The 21,133-nt window shown below is 46.3% G+C and overlaps 1 protein-coding gene and 1 long non-coding RNA gene across 3 annotated transcripts; both read right to left on the bottom strand.

Moving 5' to 3' along the window:
- Positions 1–5: 5 nt before the first annotated feature.
- Positions 6–15,509, bottom strand: LOC135805754 (hemicentin-2-like). Of its 2 annotated transcripts, none has more exons than XM_065319842.1 (12): positions 15,029–15,509; positions 14,086–14,415; positions 10,724–11,038; positions 9,739–10,035; positions 7,153–7,443; positions 6,248–6,538; positions 5,329–5,475; positions 4,386–4,862; positions 3,849–4,135; positions 2,642–2,890; positions 2,039–2,215; positions 6–1,328 (listed from the first exon to the last, which is right to left on the bottom strand). In XM_065319842.1, exons 1-12 carry the CDS (start codon positions 15,078–15,080, stop codon positions 942–944), a joined length of 3,300 nt encoding a protein of 1,099 aa, XP_065175914.1. In that variant the 5' UTR covers positions 15,081–15,509; the 3' UTR covers positions 6–941. The 2 variants fall into 2 exon arrangements, with proteins under 2 accessions (XP_065175914.1, XP_065175915.1); XM_065319843.1 differs by having other exon boundaries at positions 3,849–4,129.
- Positions 15,510–16,467: 958 nt separating this feature from the next.
- Positions 16,468–19,748, bottom strand: LOC135805753 (uncharacterized). The gene is made up of 3 exons (XR_010551174.1): positions 19,343–19,748; positions 18,858–19,139; positions 16,468–17,441 (listed from the first exon to the last, which is right to left on the bottom strand). It is a non-coding gene; the product is annotated as an uncharacterized LOC135805753 (long non-coding RNA).
- Between the last annotated feature and the right edge of the window lie 1,385 nt (positions 19,749–21,133).

Raw genomic sequence — 21,133 nt, 5'->3', positions numbered from 1 at the left:
CACAGTTCAAGCGATTGCTATAGTATGCCAAAGAAGAACTGGTCTAGCTGGTCTTATCCGGTCTCAACTATAATTATCTGCTACGGCTATCTAGAATAGAGAAAAAATATAAAAGTAAGAAACTTGGCCATGCCATGAACATCTACATGCATGTAAGCATGTAAGCATGTACGCACATGTACATGTATGTACATGACTTGTCCTAAGATGATAAATGAACAAACAAAATTTAATAATCATTGTTTATATACATGGAGCTAGCAACTCACTACACTGATAAGGGAGTGGACTAGGGAAGGACCAGGTGGGGGACAATGCAAGTATAGTATATTTCTTAATCTGAGATAGGTCTCTGGAGTAGTTCAGAAAGAACTGCTCAATACTGTATCTATAAGAAATCATTACCATCATACCGGGGCTGATGCGATTGCAGTTCGTAATGACCATGAGGGAAGCAAGAAAAAATAAGCTACCTTAGAGCACCAGCAAAGCACTACTATCTTACAAGTAACGTGTGGAAAACATTACTTGTACGTATCGCTATGTGGGTGTGAGGTGGAGGTTACTTACGTATTTTCAGCCATAGCACTGGTGCTACTGGGCTGTGGGAGAGTGCAACGTGTGTGTGTGTGCGTGGGGGGGGGGGGGGGGGGGTGAGGGAGAAAGTGTGGCAGTGAAAGGGAATGCCATACCTCTCTCTGGTGAGTGCGGACAGATTAATTGTGCAATATACGGCAGTATGAATTCAATTGAACCGTGTATCACTGAGCAAACAGTCCAAAAGCACTATTCAATCTCACCCGAGACCGGACCGCATCCCACTGACCATACCAACGCTTTGTGCCATTGACATGAGTCTGCTAGCATCGCTCATCTGTGTGCGGGGTGATGTCAAGTAGACTGCTTAACGCGTAATGCTAGCTGCCATGCCCACCACGCGTCTACAGGTCACTGGTACTGGACAGCTGATGAAGTCGCGTTCCCAGCTGGGAGAAATGCAAACGGTCTTTGGGCTCCGTCTCCCAGCAGCGCAGCATGGTCTTGAATGCACCTTCTGGACATCCGTCGGGTTTGGGCAGACGCTGTCCACTCTGTACGTGGGCGTGGATGTCTTCGCTGGAAGTCCCGTCAAACGGCTGAGCTGCACCGGAGAAGATCTCCCACATAAGAACGCCGAACGACCAGATGTCGTTCTGGATGGTGAACGTCTTGCTCTTGATTGCCTCTGGCGCCATCCAACGTACTGGTAGTGGCTCTTCACCCTCCACGTCCGTGTAGTAATCATCCGGGTAGCCGTCTTCACTGCGACTGTAGAATGCCAACTTCACCTGGACACACCGGCAATGTAATCACATCAACGCGACACAGCTGGTAAACATTTAGAGCCATGTCTTAACACGTTACCTTTGCCTGGAGAATATACGTGTACAGTCTATTCAGAAAAAGATGAGCGCTGGCCCCGGAGAGCTCCCGGGTTTGCTGATTTTGCCAGTGACGCGAGATTCGAAACTTGAAAAAGGGTCCAAGAAAGGTACCTCAACTGGGGTTTGAACCGCAAATGTACTGTTCTGCAAGTGGAGTGCACGGGTTGGATTTTCATGGCTTTTCCCCAATTCAGTGCTTGGGGGCAAAACCTGGCCGAAATCCTATTCTTGTTATGGCTTGCTTTTTGGAGAAATAGACTTCAAAAACACAATTGGAAGAGCATTCCATGGATCCATGGGGGATTGCCAAAAAAATTGAGACAAAAACTCAAAATTTGACCCATTTATGGCCAAAAGCTAGGATATCATCTTTTTCTGAACGGACTGTAAGTGTTTGAACGGAGCGACAGTAGTATTATAGTGCAGACGTTGGCTGCTCCCAGTCGGGCCGAACGGGGAGGGGAGCTCATGCTTTCTACTGACTTGACTGACATGTGCATGGCTGGCTCTCAAGTCTTTTTTTGTTGTTGTTTACATTGAACATGGAATAAAAGAGTTCCGTGATTGCTATGCATGCAGCAGCTAGCTCTTGGTTTTCGGAAAACGCTCCATACCTGGTAGTTTGAGTTGATGAGGCAACTGTGACAAGCCACATCTCTGTGCACAAAGCGGCGTGCAGACAGATATTGCAGTGCGTCACACAGCTGCAGCAGAGTAGACAGCTTGTTATTATACTGCAGATGCAGATCGTCTTCGTTGTCACGGTACAGCAAAACACGCTTCAGATCGCCCTGCAAAGTGCAATTCATAAAGGAAGAAACGACGAAAACGATTAGAGCGAGAAACCATCAAGCCATGTGTGCAAACTGCTGTCCAGCAGTGCTTGTCTTATGCACTGTTCATATGACATGTTTGGGACATCAGGTTTCAATAAAGAGGCCAGAGAGTCAAAGTTACACCTGGTACATTTGGTGTTTCGAGCCAGCACAGACGAAAATATCCATTGACACATACACTGTGTCTATCATTCAAGAATGCTGAAAGCAGGTCAGTAAATGTACGCGGAATTCGTTTTGGTGGACACCCGGCCGGTAGGACCATTGGCAGCAGCTCACCTGTGTATAGTACTCATTGGCAGCAGCAGCTCACCTGTGTATAGTCCTCATTGGCAGCAGCAGCTTACCTGTGTATAGTACTCATTGGCAGCAGCAGCTTACCTGTGTATAGTACTCGCTCAGTATGCAGTAGGGATGTTTCTCTGACGACAGTGCCACACACGAAGCGATGTTCTTATGGTGCAGGCTGGCCAGTGCCAAGATGTCACGCGTGTAGCCGCTCACATCCTGTGAGCTGGCAGAGAACTTGGTCATCATTGTCGACGTGTCGGCAGCAGCAAAACCGCTGATGTAGCGATTGGTCACGTCTGTGTAAGTTGTGAAGTAGCCACGGCCCAGCTTCTTGTTGATCTATAAAAGACCAAACAAACACAACCATCTTATAGCTCAAGCACAACCAGTTCATCATAAACGAGTGGAGTGTTATGGAGAGTGTGATCAGTGCCGTGTCCATGCTCCGGAACGTAGAGCAGTTCACATACCAATGCAATCCTGGCCACATTGCAACTGAAATCAGCAGCCGCGACTGCATGTATGAATGTACCATACGGATGGAAATCTGTACACCAGGAAGTATGATCACCAGTGCTAGGCTTTCCCCAAATCGGCCCGTTTTTTTCTCTCGCTTATTCGGCTTTTCGCTAAGCTCAAAAATACATCAGATTCGGCTGCAAAATCAGCTGATTGTTCGAAAATCGGCTGCAAAATTGGAATACATTGGAAAATCGGCTAAAAGAATTGTTGGCATATTGGCTTCAAAATTGGTGAGATACTGCAAGGTTTGGTAGATTTTTGGCGATTCTCAAACCTTCCAAAATCGGCGAAAAGCTTAGCGATTTTTCGATAAGTCTCGTTTTCGGCGAATTTCGGCCGGCCGATTTGGGTATTTTACTAGTAACAATCTTCCTAATGGCTAATGTTTGTTTGAGAGGAGGTCAAAAGACACGAGTCACACCACCTCAACGCACTAGTACTACAAGTACTGACGTAGAGAGCTCGAGCACTCATGCTTGCAGCAACATCATTCATTCATAAACGCACTTTGCAACAACATTTGGTAGTTTTTCGGCGATTCTCAAAGGAACCCTCCAAAATCTACGAAAGGCTTAGCGATTTTTTCGATTCGTCTTGTTTTCGGCGAATTTGTCGGCTGGCCGATTTGGGGAAAGCCTAACCAGTGCCAGGAAACCCAAACTTACTGCTACGTGTATTATTTCCAGAAATCTCTACATGAATGCCTCCATCCAAGCGTTTTGCACAACACGAATACTCGAATAGACCGCTTACCGCTTACGGTGACAACTCTCACCTTGCATTGTTCACGCTTGAAGCGTGGTACTTCATTCAGACTGGTGAATGAAATACCATGTGGCTCTGCTGCACGGAAGATGATTGGTGTGTGCAGCACTGGTGGTGATTCCGGTTCAGGAATATCTACTGGAGGAGCAGCAGCAGCGACAGCCTCTTCCTCAGCAACAGATTTGCTCGGTCCATCACCCTCAGCGGCAGCAAGGTTCTCCTTGTCCAACGAGGGTTCATCAAGGTGATCCATGGGTGGTTTGCTACGCACCGTCTCGTGGCTGGTCTCTTCTGCCACTTGGAACACACCCAACACACAGGACGAAAGAAAGAAGATCATGTTGATACAATGCCGTGTGATACAGTACTGCATTAGCACACTGTTGTTGGAAACTCACTGCAGCCTTCTGGTTCGCATTAACGAGCAATGACGTACTTTTAAAATCCCACTATTAAAGATCACGCCATACCATTTCACAATGTGAAATGGTCTGTTGTCAGGATAGCACATAAACATGTCTGTCTCTACCATATCTGTAACAATTACCTGGGTGAGGAGTTGCATCAGTCTTCGCAGGCTGTACCCCAGTTTCAGTTAGCGTCGCTGGCGGTGCCTGGGAGCTATCATAATCCGGTGGTGCATCCTCTACCACCGTCTCCAGGACATCTTTTCGCGGGATGTTCTCCAGCTCACGTGCAGTATTCTCTTCGTCTTCCTGCTCGCCCTCGCCATCAGATTCCTTGGAGTCGCGGTGCAGGCGATAGCGCCGCTTCTGGCACCATAGCACCAAGACGACCATAGCGACAATATATAGGACAGCACAGGGTATGACAATGGCGATGGTGACAACAATGCTGCTGTTGCTAGAGTCGTCCGGTGCCTGTGTGGGTGCGATGATCCGCAGCTGGATGTTCAGGAAGCTCAGTCCGCGCTGATTGCCGGCGAGGCACTGGAAGCGTGCCTCATGGTAGCTCTCTGTGACCCGTAGAGTCATCGTACTGTTGTACGGAGCAATTGTTCCACCTGCACATAGTCACAATTGACAGTACACAACACAATGCTCAGCATGAACTGTACCAATCACTGTTCTGCACATCACAATGGTCTGCTCGGAATGTACCCTTACATCAGAATGTCACACACAAATCAGCACAACAGTGAAAAAGAACAGTTGTTACAACTCCGAGCTTCATGCACTTGGCAATCACTAGATGACTCCAGTAGGTACGGAGCTGCACCTTAGCTTCACGGAGAGCTCCCACCTCAGTGTATATAACGCACACTGGTATAATGCAAGTGCAGCTACTACAGTGTTGTACAGAAAGACCGGTGTGAGCAATGTAATGAATGTACACTTAGAACCAAGCTAGCTCTTGCAGTCTAGTGACAAACATACTTTTTCCAATGCCAAGTACATGTCGGCCACAAAAAAAGTGACACTGAAAACTGCAACAAAGGAAGTGAAGAATGAAACTGGCGATCTACGTACCTGTAAAGGGTCTGGGTGCATTTTCATATCGGTTCTTCCACTGCACGGATGGAGCTGGAATACCACCAGCAGCACAGGTTATGTCCACCTCACTGCCAAGAGTAACCTCAAGAATCTCTGGTGGTCTGTTGATAAAGAATGGTTTACCTGGCAGTGGAGAACGAGAGAAACAAAGAAGGCATGTGAGATGGCACATAGGAAGTCGACAAGGTTGCCTATTTATCCAGCCAGTGCCAGAGGATATATGCCATCGTAACAATAATCTGTTTCCTCTGAGACAAAAATGCGATAATACTCATAAAAAGGACACACTTCAGGCTCATTACAAACATCTTGAAAGTTTTTGTCTTCACAAGTATACGTTCAAGCCTTCTCGTCAGGTGAAATACAGCCAAAGGAAAAGGAACAGTGGATTAAATACAGTAAGGAGGTGGTAAAACAGCGCAAAAAAGAAGATAGCTAAAGTGAACAGCGAAATTTGCAATAATGACACAAAGGTGCAAGGGCGAGAAAACTCAATAAGCGTGACATGTAGTGCGACAACAAGAGACGACCACTGGACATACACTCAGTGTAACTAACGAGGTTTTGACGACCTACCTAACAGCCTAAGTGTGAATTTAATTAGTTTCTGCTTGCAAAGCTACACACATTATATATCAAGATAATTGGCCCAGTCACAAGCACAGTTTGTGCTAAACATGACCTCACATCACCACTATGCACAATACAGTCCCACACAGCACTATTCTGTCATCAGCCTCCATGTCCACATCACAAAACCACTCAACTTGGATGCAACTCGCTGATCTAAAGGTTGGCTGATAGAGGGAGATTTGGAAACTCGGAAAACTCACATCAGTTTATACTAGTATCCCGCAGAATTGTTCGATATGGAGATTTCAAAAGAACTACTTACCTCCCACCGAGACGTTTGTTTCCACCCACTGCTGAGAGGAGGCACACTTCCACACACCATCATCAATTTCCTCCGGTGGCGAGAACACCAATGTGCCGTCGATTTCAACATAGATGCGGCAGTTCTGGCAGCTTTCGCCCACGTGCTTGCCGACGGACCTCTCGGTGGCGGCATGTGTCCAGATCACTGGCTCCAGCATGCCATTCTTTTGCACTTCACACGGCAAGCCTGTCACTCTGCTGATGTCAGCGGTCACCTGGCTAGGAGCAAATTGAATTAACTTCGTAGACGCTGTATGTTGTGCAAAGATGAGCAACAGAAGAACCCAAAGTCACAAACGCCCAACCTTCCATTGCATGAGATACCAAGTGTTTGAAATGATTGCGAGCATAATGATTAGAATGGACAGATGTGCTTGTGTTCCCTCTCAGAGATTTCCCACCGGAAGTGCTTGCAACGCTGCTCATGCACGCAAACCGAATTCTATACTCTGATACAGGAAAAGCTTACACAGAGCGCGTAGCTGCTGATTTCGTAGCTACTTTAGAGTTTCATGCACAACGCCCTCTTCAGACAAGGAGCATTTAATACACAAGTAAACAGGAAATTCAGGCCTGATATTCAGTATTGACTGATATTCAGTATTGACTGATATTCAGTATTGACTGATATTCAGTATTGACTGATATTCAGTATTGACTGATATTCAGTATTGACTGATATTCAGCATTGACTGATATTCAGTATTGACTGATATTCAGTATTGACTGATATTCAGTATTGACTGATATTCAGTATTGACTGATATTCAGTATTGAGGCCATTTGTGGGTGTCCGGTACGGCAGCAGGGCCTCCGATAAACAGAAACAGACACGTATTCGTTGCAAAGTCTGGCGAGGCTTACAGGATACGCTGAGCATGCCACTGGTGGTCTTGACAGCGTTGGTAAGAGGGTTGGTGGCTGTGCATGTGTACATGCCTGCATCACTCAGTGACACGGGTGATATCTCCAGAGAGCTGGACAGAGTCCCGTAGGAAATCGACCGACGAATACCTGACTCAATATCCTTTCCAGATGGATCCTTCCAGGTGAAGACAGGCGCTGGGAAGGACTTTGTCGCTGCTCCACAGTCGAGCTTAACAGCATAAGATTCTCGGGCTGATTTAGCCGCAAGGGTGGTGAGATCAGGTAGATCTGTAGAAGAAATACAACAGGAAATATACTGCATCTTGAAAAAAGCCTCCTACTGTAGGATTTGCATTTTGATATAAAGTATATTTTTCGCAGTAAAAGAGTATTTATTTGTAGAGCTTGTGTTGATACAGATTCCTACAGTCAGTTTCAAAAAGATTAGCAATCCTGGCGATCGCCCGGGGAGTTTGCCGTCTTACCGTATGCGCGCTCGAGAGCTGGCTGGAAAAACTCACTGTGAACTCGAAGAAATAATCCGCGCGAAAGCATGAAAAATGACAACTCACTCACGTCGGTACATGTACGTCTGGTTTACAACAAACGAGTTCTTCCTCGTCACGATATGGAGTCAAAGAGGACATGTCGAAAGTGTGGTAAATGTTGACGAGCGGGATGGGTCCCAATTCGCTTCGTGCCCAATTTCTTTGAGCTGCGATGCAATTTGCTCTCACGATGTGACGAAAACGACATCGACACAGACTCATTCCCAAGGCCATGACTTGGCAAAGCTATCCGTGTGACTTCGACGACATTTTGAGAAAAGCAGACGCCTGTGAAAGCTGATAGAAGACGGTGTTGACTCCTAAATTCAAATAAATTGGCGATCTTGAAATACTAAAATATTTCTCAAAGAGAAATCGATCGATCGATGTGCCGTTGTATTCAACAACACGTACATGTAGCTACAGCGCAATGACTTCCGTGTTCACTCACACCGTTTCAGTGTTGTGGGTGTGTTCACATGGCGTGAACCAGTCAAGTGTCAGTAAGTTCGGCAGGAAACGCGAGTTCCAACAACAAGTCGTTTGGCGCAGCCACCTTCTTTGGCTTGTACTTTTTGTACCAGCGTGATCACCAAAACAATGAAAAAAAAGTTTGACTTGAAGATAGTTTGGAATTTGAACTCACAACTTCATGGTCAGCAGACAGCATTCATAACCACAAGGCCAAAAAGGAAAGGATAAATCGTGGGTTTTGATAAAAAAATCGATACTGACATCCACGGCAAATTGTAAACCATGGGAAAAGGCCGGAAACCTGGCCGAAATTCTAACTCCTTAACGGCTGGTCCAATTGTTCCGAAACCTTCACAGAACAATTTGCCGTGTCCTAACAAGCCATTCTATGTACTTTGTTGTCCAATTTTCCCTTATCTTCATACTTTTTAAGACCAAAACCTGATTGCTTATCTTTTTGAAATGGACTATAGGTTCAAACCCCAAGATGGGCCAGTTACTGTAAAAGCCATAATTATAACGAAGTGCTAAATCTAACGAATTAACGAGGAGAAATCTGTCGTTAAAATAGAAATCGTTATACAGAAATCGATACATATACTGTCCTATTGAGCGTTGAAAATGAGTGAGAATCGTTACCTTTGGTACACGTAAACTAGTCAATTTTAGGAAATGGTTATATATGCGCCAGAGTTAGAATAATGGCTGGTTTACAGTAGTTACATTTTTCTCTCCTTGCGTATTTTGTATCTGCATGTTATTACCCTTTCCGTGAGTCGCTCGTGAGTAATGTATGAGTCGTGTATGGCTAAACCCGTATTTCCCCACTTTACCCGTGTGACTGTCTGTCGTGAACTGTGATTGGCTGCTAGTATTAATGTTCCGGAGCTGTGAACTGTGATTGGTCAATTATGCTAATGTTTCTAGAATTTCGTCGGCGACCGGTTTTAGTAGATTGCTGATTGGTTACTGACCTACAACATGGCTGCCGGTTGCCGGACTTTTGTTCCCTTGCTTTCTTCTTTCTTGCTGCTTTTCTATCTCTTTGCATTCCAAGTGTGTATAATATTTCTTTCCTGATAACTACTGGTAAACTACGACGTGAGTGTTTAACTGGAGTGAGTGTGATTGCCTCCGGGGCCAGCTATTACATTGGTGGCAGCGGCGGGATTCGAACCCACGCCTCCGGAGAGACTGGAGTATGGTTCAATTCAATTTTAACGTTGCAGTGTCTTGATTGTGGTGGCTGTGGTGGTGGTGGTGGTGGTGGTGGTGATGATCATGGCGGTGGTGTGGTCAAACAAACAAGCCAACAAAACGGGGAGGACATAAGCCAGACCGGTACTGAGTTCTGCTTCTGAACACTCGAGGAATATTTCAATGCAGTGCTGACCAGATAATTCTTTAGAGTAGGCATCGATAATAGTTAGATGGATTGATAAAAGATGGACACATTCAACATAAATAGTACCCTGGTTACATGGGAGTAAATCCTGGGACCTGGATACCTAGGCTGAGTGCATGCGTATCAACACAATCATTGTTCTTTATCAACGCTCACCAGCTGAGTTTACGAGGAGTGTTTCTTCCTTATTTCTGCCGCCGGTGCTGTTGGCATGACACACTGCCTCACGATTCTTCCCAGCCGAATTGCCGATCACCGTCAGGTGCTGTCTGTAGGCAATGAACTTCTTGTTGGCGGTGAGCAGCTTGCCTTGTCGTGAGTGCCACGTGACCGTGTCTGGTGGAGGCCGTGCATACGCTTGGCAAGTGAAGTTGGCCGTGCCGCCGGGAAGCAGGCGAGAAAACGTATTCACAGGGCTGATCACAACGACTGCTTCAAAGTCACCGGCCGGCTCTGTTCAGGGACATGACGAGGCAGAAGGCATGGTATAGAGATAACAATCATGACATCATGCTGATGATGTAATAAAGGTACTTATAAGTTATAAGTGTACTCATCTATGTATCATATTTTCCAGAGTATACGCCACACTGGAGTAAAAGCCACACCCAGATTATTTGGTCACGAAATACAGACATCCACCCTGTTTAGCGTGGTTAATTTGACCATCGCAGTATAAGCTGCACCATTGACTTTTTTTGAGTGATTTACTGGTGTTTTTAAAGTGCGGCTTATACTCCGGAAAATACGGTGCACTGCGCCCCATTTGGCACAGACAGCGAGATATTCTTTTGCTGGTGAAAGCAACGCCCTGGCGGAAAGTGATCATACTGTCAACTTTGGCAACTGATGAAAAAAAGGAAAAGAAATGCCATGCTCAATAATACTCAATCTGCGCAGCTCAATAATAAGTATTTAGTGCACGGCCAAATTCTGCCAGAGATATGAGTAGAAAATGGCAGGCGCCCGTGCAACCAAAATCGTGGTAATACTCGTTGGACTCAAGTCTGTCGCCATCGCAGAGGTCATCTGTCACGAGAACTGCCTGTGCAAGAGGTTTAGGTCGAATCTGGGATAAAAGTACCGGCTCCATTTTGCAGAATACACCACGTGTACATCTTCACGGAGTAGTTCGCCTTACCCTGAACAAGTAGATCAACCTTGCCTCTGCTTGCCACAACACCAGCTATGTTGCTCGCTTGGCAAGTGTATGCGCCATTGTCGGTTGGCACAGCATGGCTGATGGTCAGGGTGGACACTTCACGCGGTGGCTGTGCGCTGACTGTGACACGCGTATCCAGAGGTAACGGCTCACCATCGCGATGCCAGGTGACACGCGACTGAGGGAGGGCAAGCGGCGGCTCACACAGCATTTGCACTTTGTTCCCGATCTCGACGCGAGCTGATGGATCCAGGCCCAACAGCTTGGGTGCTTGGCGGAAATCACCATCAATACCTATTAAAATTACACACCGAAAATACAAGAGGCAGTCACAGCAATGAATTGGCTATCGCCAGTCTAGTAATCAATGTTTGTTCATGGTTAGTCTTCTTCGCAATGAATCTAGGCAATGTATGGTTAGTCTTCGCAATGAATCTAGGCAATGTATGGTTAGTCTTCGCAATGAATCTAGGCAATGTATCGTTAGTCTTCGCAATGAATCTAGGCAATGTCACCCCTAAACAAGATGACACAGGATAGGAGCAGAACCAGAAGAAACCTATTTGCACAGCTCATGCAAGCAACCACCACATGCCTGGGAAGAAATGAGGGTTCGTACACTTTTTACTTCAAAGTTGAATGGCACCAGTCTGTGCGAGTACGGTACAGTGCCGTACAGTGTAGCCTATGACATATGGCTGAGAATAATCTACATGGGCCAGACACTCCCATTGTATATGGAGATACATAATTATCGAGATACATTGTATGCAAGGTGTCCAGCACAAAGTAAGACTGCAGGGGAAACTATTTTTCCGGGAAGATAGGTCGTATAACATACAGGAAACTGTCCACTTAACATAAAAACTTGTCTAGATTGTTAATCACCTACAATGATCGCGCAAGAGTCAGTCCATTTGGTTGGGAAGGGAGTGTTAAACAGGACCTAGTAATTAGTCGCGTTGAGTACCAAGCATTGTAATACAAACAGCCACAAGTGCCCGGAATTACAAAGTCATCCCAATTGCGGTACAGTTGTCCTAGTCAGTTTACGAAGTTTATGTTCCACTTTCCTATAGGGCTCTTTGGTAGAGCGAGAAGTAACATACACAACTTCACAGCAGGCATGCCACTTGACTCTCTGTACCCCCCCCCCCCCTCCCTCTCTCTCTCTCTCTCTCTGTAGCTAGCTGTGTTGAGACTACTACTGTAGTGTAAGTACTAGTGCTAGTAGTAACTGCTGCCTAATGTTGAAACCTCCTCCCTGCAGGTGAAGTGTCGGTGAGCACTCTACAGTCACTGAATTGACAGGAAGCTGGAGGATGTTGAAGCAAGTCAAGAGGATCTATAGTGCTATACGACCTGTGCATAACTAATTAAGACGAGCAGATGGTGCTATTTTCCTGGGCCTCTCTATGAACCGGGACATCTGGGCAGAGTAGCCATAAGCTATCATAGTTGTGTAAGCAGGGAGTGTGTAGTACAAAGAGGTAGAAATTTCCTGGCCAACACTCCAGCGCTCCTTGCTTCTTCATCAACTACTCTGCATGCGTGTTCAACTACCTAGATTGCACAGGATCATGTCAACAAAGTGCAGCTATTGTTGCTGCTTGAAGCCACAAGCCAAACGCCGCCATGGCATGACTGACTAATGCTGTCAAGAGGGGTAATTAAGATAAGGCCTGTGGCATGTGTGAATATCTGTCTTCTCCCCTATCCTACCACAGGCTAGGGTGTCTTCATCTGGAGTAAGTAGTCAACACTATACTATGTGGCTATTTGGTTGCAGCTGTGGGCTGTAGCCCTGTAGGGAACAGTTGCCAGAATTAACTAAATCAGTTACTCGGCAGAAGTAGTGTGTGTCAAGTAACAGTTCTGTTACCTTTTCTCCAGGCCCAGTGTGCATCACAGCCATAGCAGTGCAGTGCAGTTCTGTGTGCCCTCTCTGCTCTCTGCTCTACTGCCATGTATGATGACAACGACGTGCTATGCTGGTCTCTGCTGACTTTACGCAAACATAATAATTACGCTAGTAATAATATTATCGACTTCTGTGAAGTGTGATAGAAATATTGGTAGTACTATTCGAATGATCGGCATCAAACTCAGTAGCTGTGTTCCATGGCCCATGTCGTGAGGGGTATTCGAAGGTAGTATATTTTACTTGATAATATTATTAATTATTATTATTGTAAAAAGGCGACGTGGAGACAATAATCTTAATAATGCAATGAATATAACTAAATGCGCACTCATATCACAACCATGGGGACGAATCATGTATTCCAGAACGTTTTCTTGTCACAATTATCAATGGAATTCGTGACTAAAGAGAATGATGAAACTACAATAGGATTTATACACTTGCAGTGGAACAGCGAGGATACAAGCATAGTAAGAAAAATAGCACAAACCTAGGAACAATTTGCACAGGTAATAAACTATAGGTGAGGTGAGAAATAATAGGAAATTCAGCAAGTGCAGTGTGACAATGGACATGCATGTGTAAGTGTGTGTGAGTGCGAATTTACTGGAATAGCGTAAGTGCGGTGACATTTTCTTTTTGTGATCCAAATCTTTGTAAACAAAAAGAAAATGTCACCGCACTTACGCTATTCCAGTAAATTCGCACTCACACACACTTACACATGCATGTCCATTGTCACACTGCACTTGCTGAATTTCCTATTATTTCTCACCTCACCTATAGTTTATTACCTGTGCAAATTGTTCCTAGGTTTGTGCTATTTTTCTTACTATGCTTGTATCCTCGCTGTTCCACTGCAAGTGTATAAATCCTATTGTAGTTTCATCATTCTCTTTAGTCACGAATTCCATTGATAATTGTGACAAGAAAACGTTCTGGAATACATGATTCGTCCCCATGGTTGTGATATGAGTGCGCATTTAGTTATATTCATTGCATTATTATTATTGTAATGATGAAGCTTCAGGTGGTAATTTTGTCACCCACGGTCTAACTCCAAGGAAGAGTCGCCAGGGCTAGTCAGGGCAACACGGTGAGGATATCTCGCCTCATCACACAATCGGACAACCAGGAAAGGGTGATTTCTCATTGTGTTGACTTTTCTATGTGATTCAAACTCCATTCCTCACCGATCCGTGCAACTTCTCCTTCCTTGTCCTACAACTAGTACCATGTACTTCTCGCATCAGTCGGGTACTAGGAGCTCCTACTACTAGTCCTAGCCATCGACTACATGTAGCGGTAGAAACTAGAAACACAACAACGCGCCAGTAGTAGTACCACCACGACGCGAGTACAGGTTCTAGCACAGTAGCAGTAGCAGTACTAGTCTACTACTAGGTTTTGTACTTACGATATACGGTCAGTGCCACTCTCCGACTGGTGGCTACTTGGCTGCTTGAGTCAGCTGCCAGGCACATTACAGCACCAGCCTCGCTCGGCACAATGTCCTTCATGGTCAACTGGCTGGAGATGGAAGTGCTGTCTGCGTTGGCACTGGGAGTCGGCGACGAGACAATGGTACGACGGCTGGTGTCGTTCGTCACCACCGCTCGTTTCACCTGCCATTTCAGAACCAGGCCAGCATCTCCTTCTGCCTGGCACGAGAAGGTGAGGGTTTCGCCTACTTTCCCACCGGAGTCCTCTGGATGCACTAGGAAGCGAGGAACTGCAGCCGCAAAAGCTGTTGTCCATGGCCATAGAGAAGATCATTCATAAATCAACAGAAGAAGCATGGAACAAGACCAACATTGGCAACAATGCACAGAAATCGCACACAAAATAATTCGTACATGCACAACAATCCACAGGCACAGATAGCCGCCGTCGCGACACACGACATAGAGAAGAACCAGTGAATAGGATGCAAGAGGGAGTCAGTGGAAGAAAACATGATACGCTGAAAACATACGGACGGCAAGGCTGACAAGGAAATACGCGGCGGGCACACTCAATGCACTGACTCAGTGTACGTGTACGAAAGAACAACGAACGTTTAGCCCAGATTTTATTCAGCGCCACTGCGCGCTCCATCTCCATTTTTTGTATACCACCATTGTCTCACAAAGACAGGGTAAACACAAACGCAGCCATTGCCATAGGTCCGCGAGGATCGCTTGCCAATAAGAACTTCTGGTAATCGAGTCGACGCCTACACTATTCCTGGTTTCGGGGCAAAGCACAGGCATAATGTTATCACAGATCGGCGGCAAAGTACCGACTATTCTACCACCTGGAGACTGGAAGCATATCGCTAGACGGAGACAAGAACTCCAACAGAGAGCGAGCAGACTTACACGCTAGGCACCCGCAGAGGGTGAGAACACGGAACAGAGCCGATGCCGCCATGGACCTCCCGATTCGCCACTCAATTATCTAGTATTTTTTTTCGCAAGGGACCCGTGCTCGTCGTTACTCCATCCACCCGAGCAGGAAAGACTCCCTGTCAGTTTCTCACTTCCTCACGTCAGCTGTAGGAAGTCCTAGCAGTAGCAGCTGCACTTCCACACCGTGGAAAAAGCAGGTGGTCCTTTGCCTCCCCTCTCACTCCTCGCTCCTCTGTAATGCTAACCACCTCTCAGTCTAATGAAGTAACAATAAGTGCTCAGACTCAGAGGATGGGAAACGACTGGGAGTCAGGCCAACGGCCAAGCGGGGACTGCTCAAATGAGGATTCACGCAAGCTCAACTCATATCACGGCTCAACGACAACGGCGCAGCATACAACACTCAACAGTCAACGGTCAGCGCCTGTAGTGTAGGCTGTACTGCTGACAGACTCACTCACTGTCACTCAGACTCTCAGTGCAGTGGGGCATATTTTTTGTAGTGCATTTACCATGATTTAATACATGTACGTGCATGTGCCGCGTTGCGGGCAACGATTTTACGTACGTTACGACCAGGGAGTCGTATAGACCCGGGAGGCGACACGCGCATCACTTGTGCACAACCATGATCGACTCAACGATTCAAAATATTACGACCTGCTCGGTGTGGGACAAGTCCGTACATAGGTCATAGCGCCCGGGAAATCCGTACATAGCGTCGTCTTCGTCCTTTCGCTGAACAATTGTGGTCAGACTTTCGATCGCCATTGCCGAAATACAGCCATCTGTGGCCATCGCTGAGGAGTTCACTAATACAGGGTCTTGTTCACTGGCTTACTCACTGGCTTTGCACTGCCACTCGAACTCTGAGGCACTTTGACCACCTAAGATGAGGTAATCCTTTCTTTACAAATTGCCTCAATATTTTCTCACCTTTAGGGCAATGAAGTAATTTTTTTCCTCGTGACTAACTTCGACCGACCAAGTTGCCCTGTCCCAGTGATCTACAATACTTATATTGCACATTTGTGAAATATTGGACCTATCCAGATAAACGAAATGACTTTTATTCGAAATTACATTTTCCAAAGTTTTCCTTCACAAATAGTCCCAATTTCTTCTCACCTTTAGGGCAATGAAGTCAATTTTTCTTCAGGACTAACATCGGCTAACAAAGTGGCGCTGTCCCAGTGATCTACAATACTTATAATCATTGCACATGTGAAATATTGGGAGTCACAGAGTGAGGAAATGGCCTAAATTGAAACTTGAACTGTTCTGCCAAGTTTTATGCAGTGAACGCAGGGCTGAGAGCCCGCAAGAGCCATCCCGGAAGATCTTGTGCGCCACCAACCGAACCTTCGGTGAATGTTCACAAGGTTAGAAGCTCGCACAGATAACACACATTGGATGCTAATAGTAATACAATGCACTCAGGAATGTGTGCAAATACGACAGAATTAATTCCAAATAAAGTCAACAATAGCTGCCTCAACACAGTGCCATCAACCTTCCGTATTTTCCATATTTGTACGGAAAATCACTACTTCGTCCCCGCTATGGATTTTGAGAAAAATGTACGGAAAATTGAACGGGATTGATCAGTATGTATAAGCATTGCAAGTGCAAGCTGAGCGATGAAAAGAAGAGAACCGAGTGGAAAGAAAACGCTGCAGTGGAGAGTCCTTAGAAAAGACTTAAAACATATCAATAATATCGCTGCACGAGATCATCCTTATAAGTTATAACGTCAGCTGATCGTACTGTGGTTGATTCATACGGCGGTAAATACACACCTGCCTACACACGCTCTCTAAACTGAAAAGTTATTCTGGCACAGAGCTCTCCTTCCCGCCACCACCACCACCATCATCAGTTCGCGTCTGGCGCCTAGTCGATGCAGGGTGAGTGGTGTCAGACATAGCAGGCTGGTACATCAGGTAGCGTATGGCGCATAGCAGATGACACAGCAACAACATAGCTTGATTGCGACGTACCTTTCGTCCCGGCTGGACTCTTCAGGCAATCTTCTTCTTAGATGTCTTCACAAGGAGCTTGACTCGGGAGAATGAAGTTGAAGACTCCACTGCAACTGCACTTATGGTTGGTTCATATGGTGGTAAATACACACCTGGCAATATGGGGGTAAATACACGCCTGCCCAGACACGCTCTCTAAACTGCAAAGTTATTCTGGCACAGAGCTCTCCTTCTCACCACCACCACCACCACCATCAGTTCGCGCCTGGCGCCTAGTCGATGCATGGTTAGCGGTATCCGACATAGCAGGCTGGCACATCAGGTAACGCATGGCACATAGAAGATGGCAACGACATAGCTTGATTGCGACGTACATTTCGTTCTCTTGGTTGTGCTGTAGCCTGAAAAAGGAAATAAGACAATGCATCCACATGACGCAGACAAGTATTATTACTGTTACAAATAATGCATACTGCTTGATAACAGAGAAAGAAAGTCAGTGGTCACACAAGTTTTTGGTCGTCCCTGAAACGAAGATCGTTCCAGGGGGGGGGGGGGGGGGGGGGGGAGCTAAAATCTCAGTCCACTGACGCTATGCATACACATGTACATGCATGCGATTTTCGTCGTCCATTCATTTCGGAGGGTGGAGAGGAGGTCCGAGTACGAAATGAATGTTTTTTTTCAGGGATGACTAATCACTTTTGCGATGACCCCTTATTGCATCAATTTATCGTCTGAACTGCGCAATTGAGTCCCACTTTTATTATGTTGGGTCCAGATTTCAAGACTCGTGAAGTTCGAGGCGAAAAGCAGGCCGATGAAGGGACGCCAGTAATTCAGTCTAGTCCGGTGTCATGGAGAGGGGCCGATGAACCGGCAACAAGAGAATTCAATACGCATGCTACTCTTCAGTTCATTGCTGGGGAAGACTACTCAAGGCCACGTCACTCCGGCAATTTAATGTACAAATCAGCAGCAACACTTGCAAACGTATTCCTACCAGCTGACCAGCAAGTTACCAGCCATCAGCTCTTCAAATAATTTCAACATAACAAAGAGAGGAGATGGACAGATCGGAAAGTATCGTGGCAAGCTCAGGACAACACACGTCCGGCCCTATGTAACAACAGTGGAAAGTGCGTGCCATGGTATATTTTCGAAGGCATATCAAAAACCAGCTAATGTGGACTGGGAGTCCATTTCCATCGTCCGATCAGCTGCTACAAGTGCCGTGAGCCAATGGCAAACACGTTTGACAGAGACTACTACCTCTACTGAATGCAACTTTGGCATGGCAGAGATCTACAAGCACGTTATCTTATCTATCAATAGAGTTGTATCCTCGTATGACTATGTGAAGTGTGAGGTTGTACTGCACTGCAGACGCGTCTACGACCTGGTTGGAAATGTACGCAACAGTTCCCACCCTCTTGACTAGAGATCGCACACACCCTAGGGTTTTGATGGGTTTGTACGACTCCCAGCTCTTGACTTTTGTTGGGTGTACGAGACGCACGCACAGTTTTCTTAGGGTGAGTACTTTTTCATGTAGTACTGAATGCGGCAAGCAGGACTCGCCCATCCGCCCCTCCCCAAATGGATCTACTCGAATGGTTCCGGAGGTAGGGGTGCTCTGGCAGGATTTTACGACATACACAAGCGCGCACACACGCACACAATATACACACGCACGCACACACATACACACGAACGCACGCTATGTCGCACGTCTTGGGCATGGCTTCGTGAATACAAAATAATTTAATGTTATAATTTATAGGATCCAAATGTTAGAGCAGCTTTACAAAACCTACCGTTCAATACCGGATCATCTTGTGACAGCTTCCTTGCAACACCCATGACTTGACCCCACTTCGTCTTGACGTCGGGAAATCGTTCACACCGGAGTTGGGACACGACTCATTGAAATCCAGGCCTATCTGCTGCTGGGAGCAGGACAGAGCTGATGGACGTCAGCAGCGGCTGTAGAACAACCATAAACGAGTCGTCTTTCTCCCCAGTCAGGCGGGACAGCAGCTTTGCAACGCAAGCTTCTTGCCTTCTGTGGGTCTTTAGCGGCTGGGATTCGGAACGCTCTGTAGAAACCATTGAACAAGAGTACCCGTACTGCACTCTATCAACCCACAAGTATTTCTTCCAATTCATGATTATTCGCAACTTTTTATGCAGTACGCGCACCAGATCAGAAGCCGCTAAGTAGCAGCAAGGTTGAAAGTTTCAAGACAAATTGAAAAATATAATATATTAAACATAGAAAATTAGAATTCAAACCTCGTACCTGTGGCCCAAGCCAATACAGACTGAGCGTTCACGCGAAGAGAACGTACATCTACGTCAGCTGAGGTTTCCTTAGGATCAGGAGGTGATTCTTGACCCGGATCTGGATCGCGATCAGCAGCACTCTCTGCCTCAATCACGATCATCAAATGCAACTAATTACTTGGAAAAGTAGTTCATTCTTCTTCTTCTTTTCGAGCTACGATTTCCCACGATCCTATCGATCCTGCACGAGTCCGTTCCCCAAGGAGTGCACTCCCAAAATCCCATGGCACAAGTACGCGGAGTAGTTGGTTTATAACTCAGGGCACGCACCGGGGATATCTGAGGGAAAAGTGGGAGAAAGTGCCGCGAGTCAATCATAGTCGGCCCGGAAGGCCTCGTGTCGCCTCCCGGGTCTATACGACTCCCTGGTTACGACGTTGATTCTTCACGACGTACTAATACGTAAGCGCTTTACTTGCTTGTAAAAAATACTGTACATAGATTATTATTATTATTATACATGACACGTAGATCTACATGTGCCTACAATGCATGACCGTGAAGGCGTGATGACTATGCACGTCGTGGTAGAGCTACATCATTCTACACAACTCGATCGATTGGCATCGCGCGATTGATACTTGCTGCGGTACGTGTCACTGTCATGTCAGGCCACTCAGCGGCCAGCGCCAGACTTAGTCTTACTCTTAGGCCAAGTAACAGTTAGGGCCGGGGGCGTTCGTCTTCATCAACTGTTGGAACAAATTTTTAAAAGAGATTAGTTGAAGTGTCCCAGGCATTAGAACGGTTCCTATCATTAATTTTTAGAGTTTTCAGTGGCATGGCGATGATGACGTCCCATCAGATCGACCGTCTCCACGTACTACGTGACGTAGCTATTCCAAACTAGACCAAAGTCTTCGTAACTAATCCACCTCTCCCATCGGATGAGGTTGTGGAGTTTCGAGGAGTTTCGTTTTTCTGAGGAGGCCAATAAGGCCAAGCCCAAAAGTAGTTGTGAAGCAGTCGTTTAGCGTTTGTCGATACTACTAGTGATAAGTAGTTGGTAGTAAAGCCACATACATGTACAATCATGTACATGTACATGTACATAACAACAAGCCCTGAATACATTTGAATGCATGCGTTGACGGGTTGAGTTCTTTCTCCATTGTTGTTCTCACATTTTGCTGATTGTAATAAAAACTTCGTGTCGAGTATTAAAACTAGCACTCGGGTCACAAGGCCTTACAAAGTTACAGACAGACACCTGCAGCATGGTATGATGACAGAACATGTACATGTACATAATCATTGCACATACATAATCGTACGAAGTAGTGGTTGCGACTTCGGCGATGACTTGTAAGAAAGGGTTTGCTCCCCACACCGGAGCTCGCGCTATTCCGCCGACTTTACTTGACACTTGACTGACTCACGACTGCCATCCAGAGCACACGAGAAGTCCATCGAACCTTCGACTCCGCAAACCTGCAAGAAAGCACCACTCCCTGCTCAATACACAGTGTTTCGGGGAATTCACCCCTCATCAGTTGAGCTTGAGTAGGCTGAGGAAGATTGTGCCTGAAGAGCACCACTTATATAGTGCTCTCCAGGCACAAACATCACCAGGGATACAAACTTACAGAGACGCTCCGTTTCCAGCGCGACAAACACCTCGTGAACACCAGATACAGTGTAGCAGCATGAGTCAGTGTCGCTCCTGGACGGTGAGACAGACGTCGAGGACCCTCGGTCATTCGCGTCGGCGGAATAGCGCGAGCTCCGGTGTGGGGAGCAAACCCTT

The sequence above is a fragment of the Sycon ciliatum genome, chromosome 1 (assembly GCF_964019385.1).
Source record: "Sycon ciliatum chromosome 1, ocSycCili1.1, whole genome shotgun sequence".
Taxonomy (NCBI): Eukaryota; Metazoa; Porifera; class Calcarea; order Leucosolenida; family Sycettidae; genus Sycon; species Sycon ciliatum.
The sequence above is the reverse complement of the archived record's forward strand: the minus strand, read 5'-3'. Positions and strand labels throughout refer to the sequence as shown.